This window comes from Micropterus salmoides, unplaced genomic scaffold (genome assembly GCF_014851395.1).
Source record: "Micropterus salmoides isolate LMB-PRFRI ecotype aquatic unplaced genomic scaffold, ASM1485139v1 Ms_hic_scaffold_3, whole genome shotgun sequence".
Classification (NCBI taxonomy): domain Eukaryota; kingdom Metazoa; phylum Chordata; class Actinopteri; order Centrarchiformes; family Centrarchidae; genus Micropterus; species Micropterus salmoides.
In genome coordinates, this window is record NW_024042261.1 from 18,847,503 (window position 1) to 18,867,492 (window position 19,990).

The following is a 19,990-nucleotide window of genomic DNA, read 5'->3' on the forward strand; positions in this document are numbered from 1 at the left end:
AAACTGAATTTTTGGTATTTTTGCTTGAAAAATTATCACTTATCTTCTTTTCTGTCGATCGACTGATTGAAAATCTACTAATCAGCTGTAAATCAAAAGATAGATAGCCAATTATCAAGTAAAAATATCACATTATAGATTGCATGTAAATTGTACTTTCTTATGCCAGATGGCTATGAAAGGAAAACTGTAGGTTTGTTTGATTCCCAAACACAATAAATAAGAAATCTGATAAACCCTTGTGTTTCTGGTAAATTGTGATTGTATTTGTCTCGTATTTGACATTTCATAGACTGAAAAATGTATCAGTTAAGTGAAAATGTTGTAAACAGCTGTAATTTGGAAATTGACTGCCCTTTTAACAAAGATCTCTGTAAGCAACATGGACAAGAATTACTGAAGATTTACAATTCCAGGAAAACTGAGTAAGGTCTATGAGCTGAGGAAAACCATGTGATATAGTCTAAAGCTCCAGAACATCTATTAACACTACCTACTAATACTACCACTACTACTCACTACTACCACTTGCCAAAGAGCTCACGTTTTATCATGAGGTGCCATGTACTTTTTCACAGTTGGATTAGACACATTTATAACATCCTGGTGTCTGTCGGCACTCTCCTCTTCCTCTATCTGCTGTAAAACATCATTATTTTATCTATCTTATCTTATCAAATCTAAAGGTGACAGAGGGTTGACAGTCTAGACTTGACTTTGTTGGTTGTAGGGTGTTTGTTCGGGAGGTTATTCCAGGTAAACTGTATTGTAGTATGTCCATAACTGACAGCTATGTCCCTTCTTCCTCTGGTTATTCTCTTTTATACCTCAGTTCAGTTCCTGAGGTTAGTTCAGATTCAGAATCTGTACCAGAGGGTCGGGGTTGCTCTTAGGATAGGATATAGCTGCTGCAATTGTGTGTGTGTGTGTGTGTGGGGGGGGGGGGGTCTGAGTGTGTGCACGTCAGGGTCAGTGCATTCACTGCTTCATTATAAAGAGGAAATTGTGGGCATAAATTGTTATGTGATTTTTGCACCTCAGGAAGATGGGAGTGCCATAGCAACAAATCGAAGTCAGGGGGACAAGCACGCACGCACGCACGCACGCACACACACACACGCTGGCATCGCCATTACCACTTATAGCATCTATTCTGCCTGCTCAACACCGGCTTGCAGCAGATAGTCTCAATCCTGCATTCAGATTGGTTGAACTGAGGAACCAATTAGATTAGAGAAATGAAGAGCTAAAGAGAGGACAAAGGCAATAATATAGCAAGGCATTCTCCATCTGGTGTAACTGGTTACTACCATCACACACATATGCAAATACTAATACATACATTTCAAACAAATATTAAGTATGCATTCCCAAACACGCATTAAAAACTCATAGAGTGTTTAACTAAGAAAGAATAAAGACAGAGAGAAAGAGAAGGGTAAGCATGTGACAGAGGAAGTTTTGTTGGTATGCTGCAGTGCTCCTTCGCCCCTACATGACTTCTTTTTATTATTCTTTAGTTTTCTTTCTACAGCTGCTGTTGTTGCGGCAGTGTCTCCCATTTTCTCCATTTTCATTCTTCGTCTCCTGTTCTCTCTCTTTCTCTTGGTCGCTCTCACTTTGTGTTGTCTCTTCATCTTATACGTTTCTCACTGCTGGAGATTTTCTGCTGCACTCACTCACTTTCTAATTGCCATTTGACCTGTGTGTGTGTTTTCTTAAACGTTTTGTAGCGAATGTCAGTGTGCATGTGTTCACGTAACAACAACAACAACAACAACAACAACAACAACAATTGTGTGTCAACAGTGTCACCTTTTTAGCTGACACTGACATTGCTAGAGGCTACACTGACGGCGATTGACAGGGTCAGGTTCCTCCCCCTCAACCTTTAACTTCTCTTTAGCGGGTTTGCCGACTTTCTTCCATCTCTCTGTCTACTTTTTCATCTCACTATCTCTCTTTCACTTCCCCGTTCCTCTGGATTGTATCACTAATTCCTCACGCTGGGCACTGTTTCCCACTCACCTCTGACATGAACATCACTAGCCAAATACTAAAGGAAGGAAGTGTGTGTGTGTGTGTGTGTGTGTGTGTGTGTGTGTGGGAGCCTGAGCATTGTTGGGCTGCACATCAGGAAGGAAGCAGCTAACTATGACAGGAGAAGAGCTTTCCTCCACGCACGTAAACACAGACACAAACACAGATTTTAATACCTTTCATTTATATTATTTGTATTTTTTTAGACATATACTGGAAGACACATGACTCTCAAAGTTGCCTAAGTCATGTCCTCTGTACCAGCTTTAAGAGAGGTAGGAGCAGCTTCTCCAAATAACTGCAGGCACAGATATGTACCTTAGAAGTACTTTAGCACTTTTGGCATCCCTAACCTCTCTCTAGTAAGGCACTTCATGTGTTTGCAAGTTGTAACAATATGGCCTTATTAGGGGTAGTAACATATGTACTAATGCTTTATTGACTAGCTGTACGCCAATGATATGAACAAGTCTTGGGCTGCAAAGTTGTGGAAAAAATCCATTCACCTGGTGTTTTCATCCTCCAGATGCTTTGTCTTTACCTCCTGGAAAAAAAGCTGCAGCTCCTAATTCCATTAATTAACAACTTACCTGTTATGGTTTTCAACATTACCAATAACAAAATACTTTTTATAAAAAAACAAAACAAATCTTTACTTACCAACATTTGCAGCATGATTGCCAAGTAGAAGGTAAGAAACCCATTGAGTAATGTAATTGGGTCTAACTTGCATCAATAAAGTCTGCAGGTGTGAATGTTAATAAGATGTTAACAAATGGATTTTAGCCCAGATGCTCTGCAGCCCAAACAGTCCATTGGAGGGTTGTTCCTGATGAATGTAAGTGCTAGCTAAAAAGGATTCAAGAGGGATGGTGGAGCAGAACCAAATAATTTATCAATTATTAGTAAAGTAATTAGTTACTATGGTTACAATGTATTAACCCTTTATAGAGGGTGCCCTATTAGAAAGTGGTACCACATTTGCAAACCACACACATATAAACACTCATAACCACCCTATGAGACAGAATCAAATGGATGCTGATAAGCTTTGTAAACTTAGTAGGCATTTGGCTGCTGTTCTCATTTACAACATCAGGTCTATTGTCTGTGAGATTGCTACAGTTTGAATGCAGAAGGCATAACCTAGGAATGTTTCTAGTCTCTTATAAATTAAGTATAAGTGTATGTCCCCAACCAACATGTTATAAATTATTTCATGCTTGCTATACAGTATAAAGTGAGAAAGAGATTTTTAATTTTTGCAAACGTGAGGAGTGAATCTGTCATGAAGATGACAAGAAAGACTGAATGAGTTGGAATGGATCTGTAATCTGGCTGAAGAGTAGAGGTTATTAATTGACGTGGTCTTAAATATCTCATTGCAGAGTGAGCATCAGCAAAAAGCTAGGACACTTTTTTCCATTTACGTTGAAGCAGTGCAGAGTTGTTATTGCTGTAAATCCACTCACATCCTCTCTGCATTAGCAGTGAGTCACGGTGACCCTCACATTGATCGAAGGCAGGGGCGGAGGCAGGCGTTGTAAACCCTTGGCGGGGTCCAGGGACAATTTTTATAGCTGTTTGAGATAATCATATGCCTAAAAACCTTTACTCCAAATGCTCATCATTGTGAAACAATATCACAATAAATGTTGAAGATGACAAATTTTCACTGCTTCCACCTAAAAAAATGTGTTACTATATTTAAGCTACATAAAATAAGTATAGAAGGAAAATGGTGTAAAAAGCATTACTGATCTTGTCCTTAAATGTATTCATTTTAGCTGACGCTTTTATCCAAAGCGACTTACAATTGCTATATATATTTGCACGCCTCAGAAGCAACTAGGGGTTAAGTGTCTTGCTCAGGGACACATTGGTGTCTCACAGTGGATTTGAACCCAGGTCTCCCACACCAAAGGCAGGTGTCTTATCCTCTGCCCCATCACCACCCATGACCACAAATGTACCTTTTGTTGTAGTTTAGTCCGAGTGCCACGGTTTGCTCATTGTTGATATTTCCGTTAGGACCACTTTCAATCAAAATAAGAGAAAGAAAATATATATTAGCACCACAGTGAGTTAAGTTTGGCAGTGTGGCTTTGTTTTGGGATCTCCCTGCCCTTCCACGCACCTACGTGGAAAGCAATGGGGGGGGGATTACATCTCTCGGCCGTTTCACTTGTCTATGTGGAAAAGCCAGAAGGCAAAGAGAGCACCTCCCTGCCCATCCATGTGCATACATGGAAAGCCAGAGGCAGAGAGCAGAAGTATTGACACCCCAGGGTACAGAACAGAGCAGGCATTAATAACAGAATGACATGATTAATCAGGTACGGCCTGAAAAAAGGAGCTGGGGTGGCGGTGGTTTACAAGCAAGCTATAGCAACTTAAACAAGGGTCCTAGTATGGAATTTGCCAATGAATGCTAAGAGAGGAATCACCTGAGCTGTGAGCTGATGTGCCTGACTTTAAGATGGCTGCTATCAGCTGATGTGCTGATATTGTGACCTGCGCTTGACTTTGTTGCCTGCCTGAACTAACGCTATGCTTGATTTATGTGTCTCCTCTCTTCTTCTAATATGACAATCACAGAGTTCAACTGTAAAACTTTTAAATCTGTAAAACTGAATGAAACGCTTTTCGAAGCACCAGTGACGATTGAAGCTTCAGACGTCATCAGTTAGATATATTTTAAATTTGTCACAAGCTCTGGGAACATATTGAAACAGTGGGCTTCACAGGAATGAAACAAGCTTTGGTATCATCCACTTATCTATAGATAGGGAGCTAACCGCAGTTAACATTAGCTAGTTCACCAGTAATAAATACAAGGCTAGTTACTGTACCTCATCAACTCACTGATACTAGCAGTTTTACAGCTGCAGATTCACAAACCTGAAACAACACCTGTCCGGTGTTCCTTGGCTGATGCTGGTGAACCACTTTCTGTGGATGGTGGCTGAGGTTTACTCCTCATTAAAAAGCTGGTTAGCTAGCTAGCTCACTGAGTTGATGCACTTGAATGAAACAGACACAAGACAACAACCCCCTATGCCAATGTTAGGGCGGACCTAAAGGCTAGATGGTGATATTTCCCCAGCTTTTGCTCCATTGATTTGCCAGACCAGTAACCGAGACCGAGGTTTAAGTTATTTTAAATACCTAAAAGATACTGGGCTTTTGTGAAAACATTCAGGGCTTGAGCGCAATAAGCCATCCATTGATCAAAAGATAGGTTGTAGTGTTAAAGAAGACCTATTATACTGCATTTCCAGCCTTTATATTGTCGTTCTGTGACTCCTCTATGGCAGCTTTGCATGATTCAAAGTTAAAAAAAAGGATTTTCTATTTAATACTGGCACTTCATGTAGGCCCTCATTTCAGCATCTGTTTGAAACACGCTGTAGATGCTCCTGTCTCTTTGAGAGCCCCCCCTCTCCAAAGCCCTCTGTCTTCTGATTGGCCATTGTCTGGCCAGCATTCTCTGCCTGGAGCAAATGACCAAATATGGAAATCCCGCTCGGAATGACCTCAAACTGAGCCGTTAGTAGAAAAAACAGAGCGCTCAGAACAGGGGGATATTTGAGGTTTTGGCTCACAGGAATTTCTTTTAAATACTTTTACCTCTTTATTTGAGGCTTTGTCATGTTTAACATGAACATCTGACATTGTAACATTATAGAAATGCCAGCAAATATGAAAAAGCATAATAGGTCCCCTTTAACAAACAATTACAGTTTCAGAGTCAGACCTCGCTCAGTCACTCCAGTTCTCACTATCCAAAAAGTTCACTCAAGTTATGGAAGACTGATCAAAGAACATAACCAACCACGTGTCAGATTTGTTGCTGGAAGCCCAGGAAAACTGGCTCATCCTCTTTTGCCAGGTCTTGTGTCCAAAAACAGATAATCTCTCCAAAGCTCTCGGGCCGTTTATCATCATTACTCCACATGGTCAGTAAACTGACAGCCTCATAGTATCACAGATCCACTCCACATTTTGTACCCTGAACCATCCCAAGTATTTAAGCACGTACTTACATAGCAAAGCTGTTTTTACTCGCTCAAAACTTCAGATAAGTATATGTCTCATGTAAACCACACAAATGCAGATAAATACTCTGAGATACTGGTTAATTAGTTCAAAGTGTATCTAACACACACACTCTCTCAAACATTACCAGACATTCTGTAGCAGTGTAGTGCTCAGCAGGTAGGATTTCCAAATAGCAGTGGACTACTAAAGCAGTGGGATCTCCTCACCTCTCTCCTTTTTATTTTCATCATCCTCTCATCCGACTCCACTCACTTCTCATTGCTACTGAAATGGACTCTGGTTTGGAGACTGTGCGTGTTGGTATGGAAACTGGCTTATAAACTGTTCAGGTTGCCAACGTCCTAACTCACATAGCAACCACCAACCAGCCTCTCAAAATGTTGACATGAAACAGCTTTTTGATTTCTGATGAACAGAAGCCAGAAAGGTTTTGATGTGTGTATATATATATTGTGCTTGTCATGACACAGTATATAGTTGCTGTCAGTGGAGTACAGGAGGTTATAGGATTTTATAGAAAGAGGTGACATATCAACCATTTGAATGAAAGGACGCCCATGCACTCACCTTGAAATGTACTGGTGTAGAAATGAAGCACATTCTGCAGTGCTTGAAAAGTTCTGAGTCATCATAAGACCGTTGCTTAAAAACATTTATGCTTTTCAGATCATTTTAACAAATTGTGATATTTAAGCCTTCAAATGGGTCTTGCAATTGGATAGAATTTGCAGCATTGGGCTCAAGGCTGCAGTGTCCTTCAGACTTTTAAATTACTTGACAAGTATTTTCTCCACTGAGACAAAAGTTCATATTTTCTAGCGTAGTATGCAACATTTCCTGTTCATTTAACATATGAAGTTAATACATGCTGTAAATAGACTGACTGCAAGTGAAATATGTAACAGGTGGGTTTTTAAGCTGCTAAAGTTAGCTTTTGTCTTGCCTTGTTCAGTAAACTGGCTGCTTTTTCCGCATCCCGTTGGCAGCATTATTGGTACTTGTTGCATTCAGACACATTGTTTTGAAGTGCTGCGCCTTACCAAATGCATTGCACTGTTGAAATAGGTTATCATTACAAACAGTGCAGCTCGTTGTTAAGTGTGTGAGATTGCGTATGTCTGCGTGACTTTCCAAAGTAGGGTGTGTCATTGTCGCTTTCCTGCTGTTGTTTTACTGCTCATGTTGTTTAAGTTTAAATTTGTTACAATACAATAAGGTTAAGTAATATTCAAGCACACACTCAGACACACACCTTTCTCAAAGCCATTAGTCATGCTCCATGTGGTGAACACTTTTATCCAAGGCACTTTACAGTTCTGTGAGTGCATCGATTTCCAGCAGGAATCACACCAGTAACCTTGGTTTTTCTCAAGTCCACTCACTTTTATCTATAGACTCACAGGGCATACTTATAGGTTGTATGTTATTATAGATACTTTTCTCTTCAAAATGTGAACACTGGGGTTAGCACAAGATAAATAGATAGATAACATTGTGAAAACAACATAAAATAATTCAATACTAAATAATGAGTGCCACAGATATAATGTGCATAATATGTGAAACATGAGTATAACACAAAGACCATATAATACTTCCTGACACTGTATGAGACAACATAAGACCACCAGTATTAAGCAAGATAAAGGATAAATAAATGGTGGAATCAAAATATAATGTAATCATTGTTTAGTGTTGTCACAGAAAATGCACAAATCGTTTGTAATAACTTTTCCAGAGCCCAAAGCGACGTCTTTAAATGTTTTGCTTTATCTGACCAACCAGATCAAAGCCCAAATGTATTGACTTTATTATAAAACTAAGAAACAGCATAAATTCTTACATTGGAGTAGCTGGAACAAGTGACTTACATTTTTTCTTGATATATGATTAAAATGGTTAATCGGTTGCCTAAATAGTTGATGATACATTTTCTTCCTGTTTGTGTCAGCTCTCACATAATGTGCAACTGTATAAAATATCAATAACAAAATGTACATTACTTCAAGACTCTTTACATTTTACCATTAACATCTATCAAATAATGCTTCTTTGCTAAGCTGTTCAGATTAGTGTACAGTTTTATCTGGAGTGTTTTGGTGTGTTTTCACCAAACTGCCCGCAGAGCACCTTATACTCATCCCCGATCCAGTCTAACAATCTGCACCCTGTCCTCCCGCTGCAAGCATGACCATTTACTGCCTCTGTCTTTTCTGGCTCACACAGCAGATGCTTTTCCCCAAATGCACATTGCTCATCAAGCTGAGCACATTTCTGATGCGGCTACCTTAAGATGGGAACCACTGTTGTTCCACAGAGGAGGATGTCAATGTGTTTGCATCCCTTTTAAGCTGGGATGAGTTGCAGTGAAAGTGAAAGTAATATGAAAGGATCTCAAAAAAAATTTCTTGTCATAGAGGACTGATTTTAGAGAATGCTGCTTGTGATGGCCACAGCCATGGCCACACAACCATTTTAAGAGTAGTAACCTCATGCTTATATTTTGTCCTTAGTTTATGCTGTTTTTTCCTTAGGCTTAGTTTATATACTTTTTTCATACACATACATTTGTTGCAAACATTTATTTAGTTACAAATAACTCACAGGACACTTGGTTCATCTCACATACATTATACTTTATTTAATTGAACATACAAAAGTATCTTTTTGGAGCACACACCATTAGTTGCTTTTGGATGGTTTTTCTGTTTGAATAATTTACTTAGCTTAACAGTGTTAGATTCCACACCCTGGAAGGATCCAGGAAGTCTGCTGGTTTAAAGGGGTGGTGCTTGGAGCAGGAGCAGTTTTATAGGGAAAATTGGTCTGATCAGCCAATATATAAGTCCCCTTTGTTTCTTTTGTAGTAGGTCAGTTGTATTTTTGAGTCTCTTATGTTCAGCACTTTAGTTACCGTCTGTTTATTTAACCTCTTTTATGGGCCTAAAACTTTATCTTTATTTTGTTGTAATGATTTTTTTGGAAAATAAAAACCATTGCTTTTGAACTTCCCTTGTGACTCCTCTTGCTTAACTGCTTGGTCCCTCACACTGCTTTTGAAAAAGTAGCCGATGCTTTTGATTTTAGCAGAGAAAAAAAAGTAATTAAGTGTTATCCGAGGAGAGGCTGAGACGTTGTCCTTTAAAAATCAACCATTAATCAGTGAGTGTGATCACTAGTACAATGAACAAATGTAAATTTTTAACAATACAGTTAAATAAGGATCAAGTATAATACAGATGCCTGTATTATTTATTTCCTTGCAACCTTTTTAGCTCATATGTTTTCATTATCTCTGTCCGTTTTCACCATCTGAGTCAGTTTAGCAGGAGGAAAACTGGTTGTGTGACACCAAGATGTGTATGTGTGTGCATGCACACGCGTGTGTGTGTAAATGTGTCAGTGTATCTGGATGCCGTTAAGTTAGCTCCACCATTATGTAGATTAGCTCTATTCCCCTGAGTGCACCTTCACCATTTAGAGCATTCAATCACTCCCCTGCTTCATGGGAGTCAGGACAAACACGAACGCACACACACACACTCAGATTTCTATACATGCAATTTTTCAATTTTTTATGGACATCATATGCACAAATAAAAACCACGTTGCAGCCAGCAACACATTCATGTGGCCATACACTTTGTTCATAACACACACACACACACACACACACACACACACACACACACACACACACACACACACACACACTCACACACACACAACAGACCAAGGTTACTGGCTGTATCCTCTTCACATTATTGGTCCCTGGCTTGCTAATTATGTTCTCCTGCACTGTAGTTATCCATGCAGCCGCACTCACTCTATGTTCGCGTGTGTGTGTGTGAAAGAGCAACTGAATGAGTAAGTGATCACACGGTGGGTTTGTGTGTTGATTGCATTTGAGCAACATCAACAGTCCTTGTTTTAATCACAAACTTGGGATCAATACTCTATTCAGCTGAAGTGGTGTGTGTGTGTTTTTAAAAAGGTAATCTAGATCACAGAGTCCACAGCAGATGAGGACAGACAGTCTTTGTGGAGAATTTGCTTTGAACTAACCCATTTTCAGGTCTATGTTTATACTTTCTTGGCTGCTTGTGTGTTTTTCCTGCACAGCACATGTAAGAGCCTCCTACGTGTGTGTGTGTGTGTGTGTGTGTGTGTGTGTGTTCATATGAGCTCTATCCAGCAGACCCAGTACAGAACTGATCTTAAGAACAGCGTGCAGTGCTGATTGTGTCTCACGTGTATCTTGCTGCTGTTAGCCAACAATAGTAAATACAGTCTGAGGTTGTGCTGTACTGGAATAACATTTCACTATGTTTACAAAGCAGCTCCAGGGTTTACTGGGATATTAAGCAGTTTATAGCACAGTACACTCACCACAAAATGGCTTTATGAGCCAAGGGTCAAACTCAGGTCAATTCAAAACAGAATTTCTTCTTCCACATATGTCTTCCTCAATTACAGGTTAATGTAAATAGAAGAATGTGCAACACATAACGCACACAAAAACAATGTGAGCTTCAATATCTCATTTAATGTAAGCATGTTACATCTTTAATTAAGCATAGGAGTAAGCATAAATAGAACATAAATGAGGCACTATAATACAGTGTAGAAAAAGTATGTTTTAATATGTCTGCTTAATAATGACACTGATGAAAAAAGATTTTGTTCGGGTGATAAATACTTCTTCTTCTTCTTAGTTCTCGAATTTTCAAAGATTCATAATTTATTTCAGGTAATTTCAGCCTCCAGTACACACATCATAACAGTAGCCTACTTCTTTTTGATTGTTTTCCAAAACAATTAACATGAATTGTCTCTTCTCCCAGGCCAATTTTCAGCATTTGAACCAAAACGGCTTACTTCATTTGAATTAGAGGAGCTACCTTTCTCAGCCATCATGCACAACAGTGTTCTTATCTGGAGCCATAATGCAACAGTCAAAATCTGAAGAAGAAGGAGAAACACATTTTCCATGTGATATGACCTGACATGCTTGTGAGTGTGCATAGCTGCCGCTAAGCTTGTTTTCAGTAAATTACTCTAAGGTTTGTTTCAGATTGATGGACTACATTAGAGAGTCCTGTTCAATCGGTTGTGCAGCTTCATGCTAAATGTCCCATCCCTACCAATGTCACCTCAGAGCTGGCGGCGACACACTCGCTTCCTCGCTTCCTTCCTCACAGATTGGGGCTGATATGATGAATCTGTTGGCTGATTAAATGTATAGAGGAGTGGCAACGGAGATGAATCTTTTAAATCTTTCATGCATTGTAAATACTCAAGTGACCGTGTTTCTGTTAGGCTGGTTGTAGGGGTAAATTAGGGGTAATTCAGTTTTATATTTTAACTGGATTTTTTTCCCAGGAAATCTGACTGAAAATCAGATTATAAAAATAACATTTGTAGGGCAAACACTGCTGCTGAATCTTTTTTGTGCATATTTTCTTTTACTTTGAAGAACTCTGGGGCCTGATTTACTTTTTCTGTCCTTTTTTTCTTTTCACTTTATATTACCTGAAGTACCTAACAGCAGTCAGGGTACCGCTGGCTAGCACTTGGAGGTCTCTGCGACCCTTCAAGGATTTGCCTCCCCAGACCATCACTGACCCACCACCAAATCGGTCTGCTGGATGATGTTGCAGGCAGCATAACGTCCACCACGGCGTCTCCAGTTGTTGTCACATCTATGTCCTCAGAGTGAGCCTGCTCTCCCCTGTGAAGAGAAAAGGGCGGCAGTGGTGGACCTGCCAATTCTAGTGTTCTCTGGTGGGTGCCAGTCGAACTGCGTGGTGCTGGGCTGGAAGCACAGATCCCACTACAGGATAATGTGCCCTCAAGCTCATTTTGTAGTGCTCTGATGTTCTGATGAAGTGACATTGATTCACAATCGCTTATGCTTTCTAACTAGACAGATTGATATCCCTGAAGTTTAACTGACTTGATGTTATACTGTGACGATGAAGTGTACCCTTATTTTTTGAGCAGTGTATTCTTAAAACTGAACAAAACAACTATATATTATTGCCTTTGACAAAAAAGATTCAATGCGAAAAGTCCTTGATTAGTGTTAGGATAAGATTGTGAACAACCCAAGAAGAAACCCAAGCTGCTGATAGGGTCCAGACACCATAGGATGCGAACCTCAATGTCAAAGTCTCACATTATAAACTTTAATGACATCGGTCATCACCTGGGCCAAAAGAAGACTGTCCACCGGATCCAGAGCAAGTACTACTGGCTGGGGATCGTCAAAGATGTAGTGGATTGGGTAATGTCCGACCTTCTCTTAGCTGTTTTGCACCAGGATAGCAGCAACATGGTCATAATTTGCATTTCCACAAGTCACTTGTCATGAAAACATAAACAACGGTAATATTAAAGGTTAGCCAGTGGTGTCCTTTTTTGTGGTTAGGATTGTGTCCAAAATCTGTTTAAACAGCTTTTTAAAAGGCATATTGTTTGTGAACATCATAAAAAATCCAAAAGAGATGAGCCTTGTTATAAATATTATTCGAAATATTTGTGATTCCACCTCTTCCCATGTGGCCAAAGTGAGTCTGCCCTGTACTCTACCTCTAGTATAGTGTTTCTGTTGTGTGCATCTTGCCGATGTACATACTGACAGCAGGAAACTGAAACATGTGAAGGGTTGAGGGAGGCAGTAAGACCCAGAGGAGGAGCAGAGAGAGAGAGAGAGAGAGAGAGAGAGAGAGAGAGAGAGGGGTGGGAGGAGAGAGGAGGAGGGACTGTGTTCACTCTCGGCTCTATGCGTTGCGGCTCGCAGTGTTAGCGCGCCAGTGTGTATCTCAGTCTGCCGGCGACAGTGTGTGCATCGGTGCGTCGCTGTGTGTGTGAATGTGTATGTGACTCCAGCGCTCTCTCTGCATACGACAGGTGGAGATGACATGACTGCGCTCGAGAGGAAGAAAGGGAAGGACCTGTAAGGACTTAACGCACACTCACAATCTCATACACACACACCTTTTTCTTTATTTACCCTCAAACACACACACACCTTTGAATTCCTGCACTCCTCAGTTCAGGGAAAAGATAAGTTGTTGACTGTGTGTGTGTGTTTGTATGTGTGTTAAAATGCTATTTCTCCAGCAGCTTATCATTCAGACTGTAACAGCTGACTCCATGTGTACACAGGTGACAACTCAAACACATAAACACACACTCACAGGTCCTGACTGTTATCTTTGATGCCTGCAGACGCGGTCAGCAAGTGTTTCTGCGTCCTGAGGACAGTTCAGCTCCAGCCCTGACTACCAGACAGTCCACCACGTTGTCCGAACAACTCCAGGTAAGATTTACTCTTCTCTTCTCTCTTGTCCATACTGTCTGGAAAACAGGATGCTCGATGCTTCACGCCCTCTCCTCTCTTCCTTTCAATTATTTATTTATTTATTTATTTTTTGCCAGTGTCTTTTGTCCAGTCTGTAAAACTACAGGTAAACTGTGATACTTTAACCTTAATACTCCCCTGGTTTTCCCTTAATGAAATCAGTCTCAAAATCCCTTATGTTCTTTTAGAGATCTGTTGGTGCCTTGATCTCCGTCTTTCTTTAACACACACATACACACACACACACACACACACACACACACACACACACACACACACACAATAAATTATCTTCTCTACGATGAACTTTTGTCTTGAGGAGGTAAGTTTCAGCTCCTGTTGCTGCAGCTTTCTGTCTTTCTCAGTTGATTGAGTCTGTGACATACTTATTATTTGCTTGGGGCTTCTGTGTGTGTGTGTGTGTGTGTGAGTGTGTGTTTGCCACTGTGTTTGTGTGAGGGCTCAGATAAAAGACGGAAAGATAAAACATGAAACTGCAATAAACATGAAAGGTAGGAAATTAAAGCCAGTGACATTTTTGTTTGAATGACGGATGAGTGCTCGTGTCATCTCTATTTGTGCGTTACATGCAAGTTGTGTGTGTATGTGTATGTGTGTGTGTTTTAGGCGACTACATTTTTCAGATGAGTTGGTTCAATTTGTTCTTGCATTCCTCACAGCAGTAAGCCTCATTTCCGTGAGCTTTTTGTTTTGTTTTGGCCCATCTCGCTCCTTTTTGTGTTTGCATGATTTGTAACATACAGGCAGATAACTCATATTTTACATTACTGCTTTCTTGGTTCCTCACACGTTAGTTAGTTTGTGTGTGTGTGTGTGTGTGTGTGAGTACAAGAGTGTGTCTGCATTTGTGTTTTATATTGCAGAGGGATTTAATGTTGTTGGCAGCGAAATAGAAAAAATGTTTGATTGGCTGCCAGTGTCGACATGTTCTGCTCAGATCCAATTACCTAGACAGATACACACTTACAGTGACGCAGGCACATGTGCGCGCACATTGATGACACACATTCCCACATGCACAAATTTTGCCAATACTACATGAAAGAACTGAAATGAAGATAAACAATATTCTCTATGAAGAAATACTCATTCATCTATGTCACAGAGCAGCAGGGCAAAGATCAGTTATGTACATATACATACATATATATTACTGTATGTACTCTGTATGTTACTGTGAGTGCATGGGCTTGTGTTTTTATTATAAAATAAATTTATCAACATAACTCCATCACTTAAAATTTCAAACGTGCTCTCCTATAATTACAGTCTTTTGTGTGTTTAATTGTGATGACGCTTTTTTTTTTTTAATTCAGCCTTAGACTGTGTGTCTACATGTTTGTGTGTGTAACTGTCATTACAGTGCTTATGCACTTCTGAATCATCCCTCCACATACTAATTTCTGCAATCAGATTGCGTTGCTGAAAGTCTTGTCCCACTACATTCCTCGCTTTGTGTGTGTGTAAAGGGTTTGTTGCTGAAGCGTCACCAGTACTGTAATTTCCGTCTGTGATTTGGCAGCTGGTGAACATGCAGAGTGTGCAGCGCCACCTGCAGGAGCTGCCTGAAGAAAATCTATTTATTTAGGTCTCGAGGGTGTGTTTAGAGGAATAACTTATTTTTTAAATACATTTTAAACAAGTTTAACAGTTTTGTCTCACAGCTTCCACAAAAACGTTTTGGTCACATCATGACTTATCCTCTGATTTAACGGATTATGACAAAGATGTCTGTGGATTCAAGCATCTGATTTGTATCTCTGTATGTGTTCTGTTTTTGACCTGTGCAATTGTGCGAACCCATGTTTTTGTATGTTTGACCAGTATAGGACTAAAAGTGCTGTACGCATGCGTATGTGTTCATTTGTTTGTGCGTGTGAGCCAATGAGGCAGCAAAAAGCAGCAGGTTAATCTCTTCTCAGTCTCCAGCAGAACAGATGTGAGGATTAATTCGTCAGGGAATTGGGGGTGGTTACATGCTTCTGTGTCTGCATGCCTAGCTCCACTAAAATTCAACAAAATAAGTGTTTGTGTGGATCCTTTGCATATATTTAACACGCTCTGCTGATCTGAGGGTTTGTGTATCAATGCAAATGTGTTTTCTATTTCTGTCGATGTTCACATATACTGATATACTCTCTGTGATATACTCTCTGTGCAGTTTGAGTGAGGCTCAGCAGCTTCATGCACCTTTAAGAAAACAATTTAAATCAGAAGCAACACTTGGGGACAGGTGTGTTTATTCGCCTGTCCTGATCTCCACACCTATTCTTCAGCTCCTTGTCAATTATCTACATCTCTTATCCTCATCATTTTGCAAAGAGGGTGTGCTAAAAAGAATGGAGAATTTTGGGCTGAATTTTGAGATGGAAAAAATGCCATTTGAACATGACAAACACAATTGCACGGCACATAATTATTTCTGCCTGCATGTGTGTGGGTGTGAGGGTGTGTGTCCAGGAACTGCATATGGTAGCGCCCCAGATAGATTGACCTTAATTACAGGAAAGTGTTTCTGTTGGATGGAGGAGGTTTAGCCTAATAAAGTATGTAATCTATAGTGTTGTAATTTTCAGTTTGGGGACAGAAACTGTGCTCTGACCTCACTGCTGGAGGAAAATGTGGGGAATAAAAACAAGTGGTTCATTGAGGCTATTGCGTCAGTCACACTTACTACGCATGTCTGCCTGTCTTCAGGTGCATGCCTGTCATTGCGGGGGAATTGTTATTCTGATCTGACCACAAAGATTTAGTATTATGATGCGAGATCACTGTTTCACTTTTGGTCATAACACTTAAGGCAATTGATTTTATTTCTTCCTCTCATAGTATTTATCTAACTCTTTTTCTTACGATTGTACAAAACTGTGCGTGTTTGCCTTTTATCCTTTTACTCTATGTGGTCTGATATAGATTCTGTTCATAGTTCACTTCATAGTCTTGCTCAAGAACAAAACAACAGGACATGCAGCTGAGCTGGTGATGTAGATACTGACAGAGGGTTCTTCTAACGATACTAGTCGAAATGTATAATCCATTTATTTTAAATAATTTTTGAGCTCAGCCAGACAACTCACATTCTGAATAATAATTTAGAAATTAAGAATGAATGTAAATCCGACCAATATCCCACATTTACAATTTTCAGTGAGGCATGAGGAAATGCAACTATTTTCTCCTGAAGATCTGACTTTCAGCCCTATATTATACCTTTAGTGTGTGTTTCTTCATGCCTACTCTGCTTGTATCCTTAATGTGAACACATAGCACTGGAGCCCATTATCTGTGAGCACTCAACACTCGAAGATTGAAACAAATTATCTCCAATGGAAGCGCAGGAGTGACCTATGTAGGTACCATAATACTGTACTGGATGTGAAGTGATGGAGGAACCACCACAAGTAAAATTGGAACTCACACCACCAGATAACCATTTTATTGCATGACTCTCAAAACCTGCAGAAGTAGTTCTCTATGAAGACTCAAGTGGACACAAGCCTGTGCCTTGTGCTTATAGGTGACAGAACAGCACAGTGTGTTACACCTCATGCATGTTTTTAAATTAATTGTCAGTCATACATGATTACAAAAAAATATTAATGGTTTACATTTGCAGCTTAGTCGTGAATAAAACATTTTTTTTAAATTAAGGGAAATAATGAATCTCTTATGGAGTGAATAGCAAACCACGTGTGTATATAAAAAATTAAAATTCAGTTCTTCTTGCTTAACCAATTTGATTCACAGGGTTGTGATCGTGTAGAGCTCCAATATTCCCTAACACTGTCACTCATTCAGGCAAGTGTGCGCTCCCCCTCTTGTTTTTTTTTCATTGATTGCTGGTGGCTCGAATTAAACAACTGTGAGAGGGATCCATAACGTTCCACAACTCTCAAAAATGTTCTTCTATTGTTCTTCGATTATAAATGCCAATGGAATAACATATAAGGCATGGCATGCATCAGTAGTAGTTGCAGCTGTGGATAACGTGCAGTGCTCGCTTGAAGACGGTGTTTTCTGTATTTGATCTGGAAAAGTACAGTATTATGTCCAGACAATTATCTTATTCGTAAGGGTTTATATGTCAGTATTAATGTACTGTATATGCCATGGTTTACCATACCAAGAAAATGTGTTTGCTCATTAATTCATATGGGTGGATTCAGTAGGTAAATGCACATATTGTATACACTCCTCTTTTAACTTCAGGGGTTGCATATTTTTTCCACCATTTAATCATGGTGAGCTCAGAGCAGCCATTAAAATACCACCCACCTGTCTTATCTACGATACAGAAAACAAACCCTTCTCTATACAGCAAAAAAAAAGACTAGGTCTGATTCCACGAAGAAAGAGATGAGATGAGCATCCAGCTGTGAACATTATGTAGGTTTCTGGATCTGTTTAGCTGGACTTTCTTGGTGTTTCGTAAGCCAAGAAAGCAGGTTCGTACAGCAGTTTAGGAGCTTGTTGCAAGTTTAGCTTAATTTTGAACTTAATATATCCCGCTGTAAAACAAGATCAAATTAGCCCTGGTTGGGGAGTATTACAGTATTTTGTCATTTTAATGTCCTATATAAGGGACTCACCATGAGGTCTCGCGTTAGTCATGAGCAGTGGTGGATGAATCCCTTCATTGTGGTACCAATACCACAAAGTAAATACACTCCAATATGTAAAGGAATTGCATTTAAAATCCTACTTAAATAAAACTACACCAGCAAAATTTAGCATTAAAAGTAAAAGCGCTCCTTCTCCTGTGTGTGATATAATAATATTTATATGCATCATTATGCAAGTAGCATTTCACTGTTTCAAATGGTCGAGGTGGAGTTTGTTTTAACAGTTATTTAAATGAAACCATCTGAGAAGTTTCTGAAAATAATTTTTTTGTAAGGAGTAACTGTGCAAGCCAACTTGTTTCATCTCCGATAATACAGTTGCTTTTATACGTTACTATATATTTTAGAAGATAGTACCTTTCACCTTCTGTGGTGGCATTTCTCCTGTTGCAGCGCTCACTGTGGCTAAATGATGCAAATCCAAACACAAGGGAGAGGGTGTTTTACATTACAGGAGGACACCAGTGTAGCATTATGTGCTGTGGGGTTCAAAGCGATGAGAAGAAATTCACACAATAACCACCACTGAGACCACTGGCCTTTTCCTGCTACAACACATATTCTGATAAATGACCACTGACACAAGGGCACCTTCAATTCACTCTGAGAGTGCTGTATATATATATACGTGTGTGTGTCAGGGTTGGTGAGTTCTCTTTGATAAATGGACTGTATTATTCAGTGCTGCTGAATTTTATCTCAAGTGGATCCCTGCAGGGTTTTGAGCAAGCTCTTTCTCTTTCTCCCCTGTGTGTATGTGTATGTGTTTGCGTGCACATACCTACACAATCCATTACTCTACACACACCTACCTGCAGGTAAATATACAGTATAGCTGTATATTTGCTGGTGTGCAAACCCCCTGCTGACTTGCTAAACTCCAAAGAATATGAGAAGGCATTTGAGCGCTCTCCATTCATTCAGACAGCTAGCTAATAATCATGAGATATTTGCTCTCTGTTGGTCTCAGTTAATATGATTAAAGACAAGGCAAGAGGGCACAAGAACTTTCAGGCACTGCAGATACACACTGAGAGGAAGCACACAGTGTTGAAGTGGTTTGTTTTTGTTAACCAGCTTATTGGATTTTGTTTGTTTTAGAGTGGCTGCATTTTACTACTTTAATGCAATGCATCTTGTTTTTGTTGTTATATGCTCAGGAGTTAGAGCGGGTCGTTCAAAAATTGCAGGTTCAGTCACCAGCTCCATCAGTCCACATGTGTAAGTATCCATGAGCAAGACGCTCAATCCCAAATTGCTCCCAATGGTCAGGTCAGCACCTTGCATGGTAGCTCCCATTGAGACCCTGCATGCAGAATTCTACAGAAACATCCTACACATTTCAGAGAAACACTCCTACAAAGGTGTGTTGGGCACAATTAGCCACTATGCCCGGAGGTGAAAAGGGCCCAACTCCGGGCACCTTGACCTCCAGTCAAGAAAGAGCACTTAACTTCCTGATGCACCTCAGATCAAGTCCTAAAGTGTGTGATAAATTTAGAAGCATAAGAGAGCAATATTTTGAGAAATCTATTAATACAGTATTTCAAAGAACGTGAAGATAACAATAAATTAAGAATAATCCTAGGAGAAGGACATACGACAAACCTTGCCGCCAAGTATGTGTCCCTGTGTCACAACCTGAGGGACACCCAGTGACTGTTGCACTTAACATTCACTGTATGGCAGGGGAAATTTTGTTCGCTTTTATTTATAGTTTCCGTTGCATCTGTATTTGTACTGGGTTTTTTGTAATTAATAACTGCTAAATTTAATGGTCTTGATTGGATTAATCTTGTTATGTCATATTTAAATGTCAATTTTTTTGAATTTGTTGCAAACTGCTTTGGCAATGTTGTTTAAATGAAACATTCATGCC

At 39.7% G+C, this 19,990-nt stretch overlaps 1 protein-coding gene across 4 annotated transcripts in view; it reads left to right on the forward strand.

Annotated features, from left to right (window-relative positions):
* The window catches only part of LOC119883312 (cGMP-dependent 3',5'-cyclic phosphodiesterase), a gene marked incomplete at its 3' end in the record, with an annotated part of 170,810 nt that overhangs the window by 44,804 nt on the left and 106,016 nt on the right, over positions 1 to 19,990 (forward strand). For 2 of the 4 annotated variants that reach the window (XM_038693898.1, XM_038693900.1), the window contains 2 exon segments: positions 12,893 to 13,060; positions 13,336 to 13,426. In XM_038693898.1, coding sequence (XP_038549826.1) covers positions 13,026 to 13,060; positions 13,336 to 13,426 — 126 coding nt within the window. In that variant the 5' untranslated portion in view covers positions 12,893 to 13,025. 4 annotated transcript variants of the gene reach the window in all.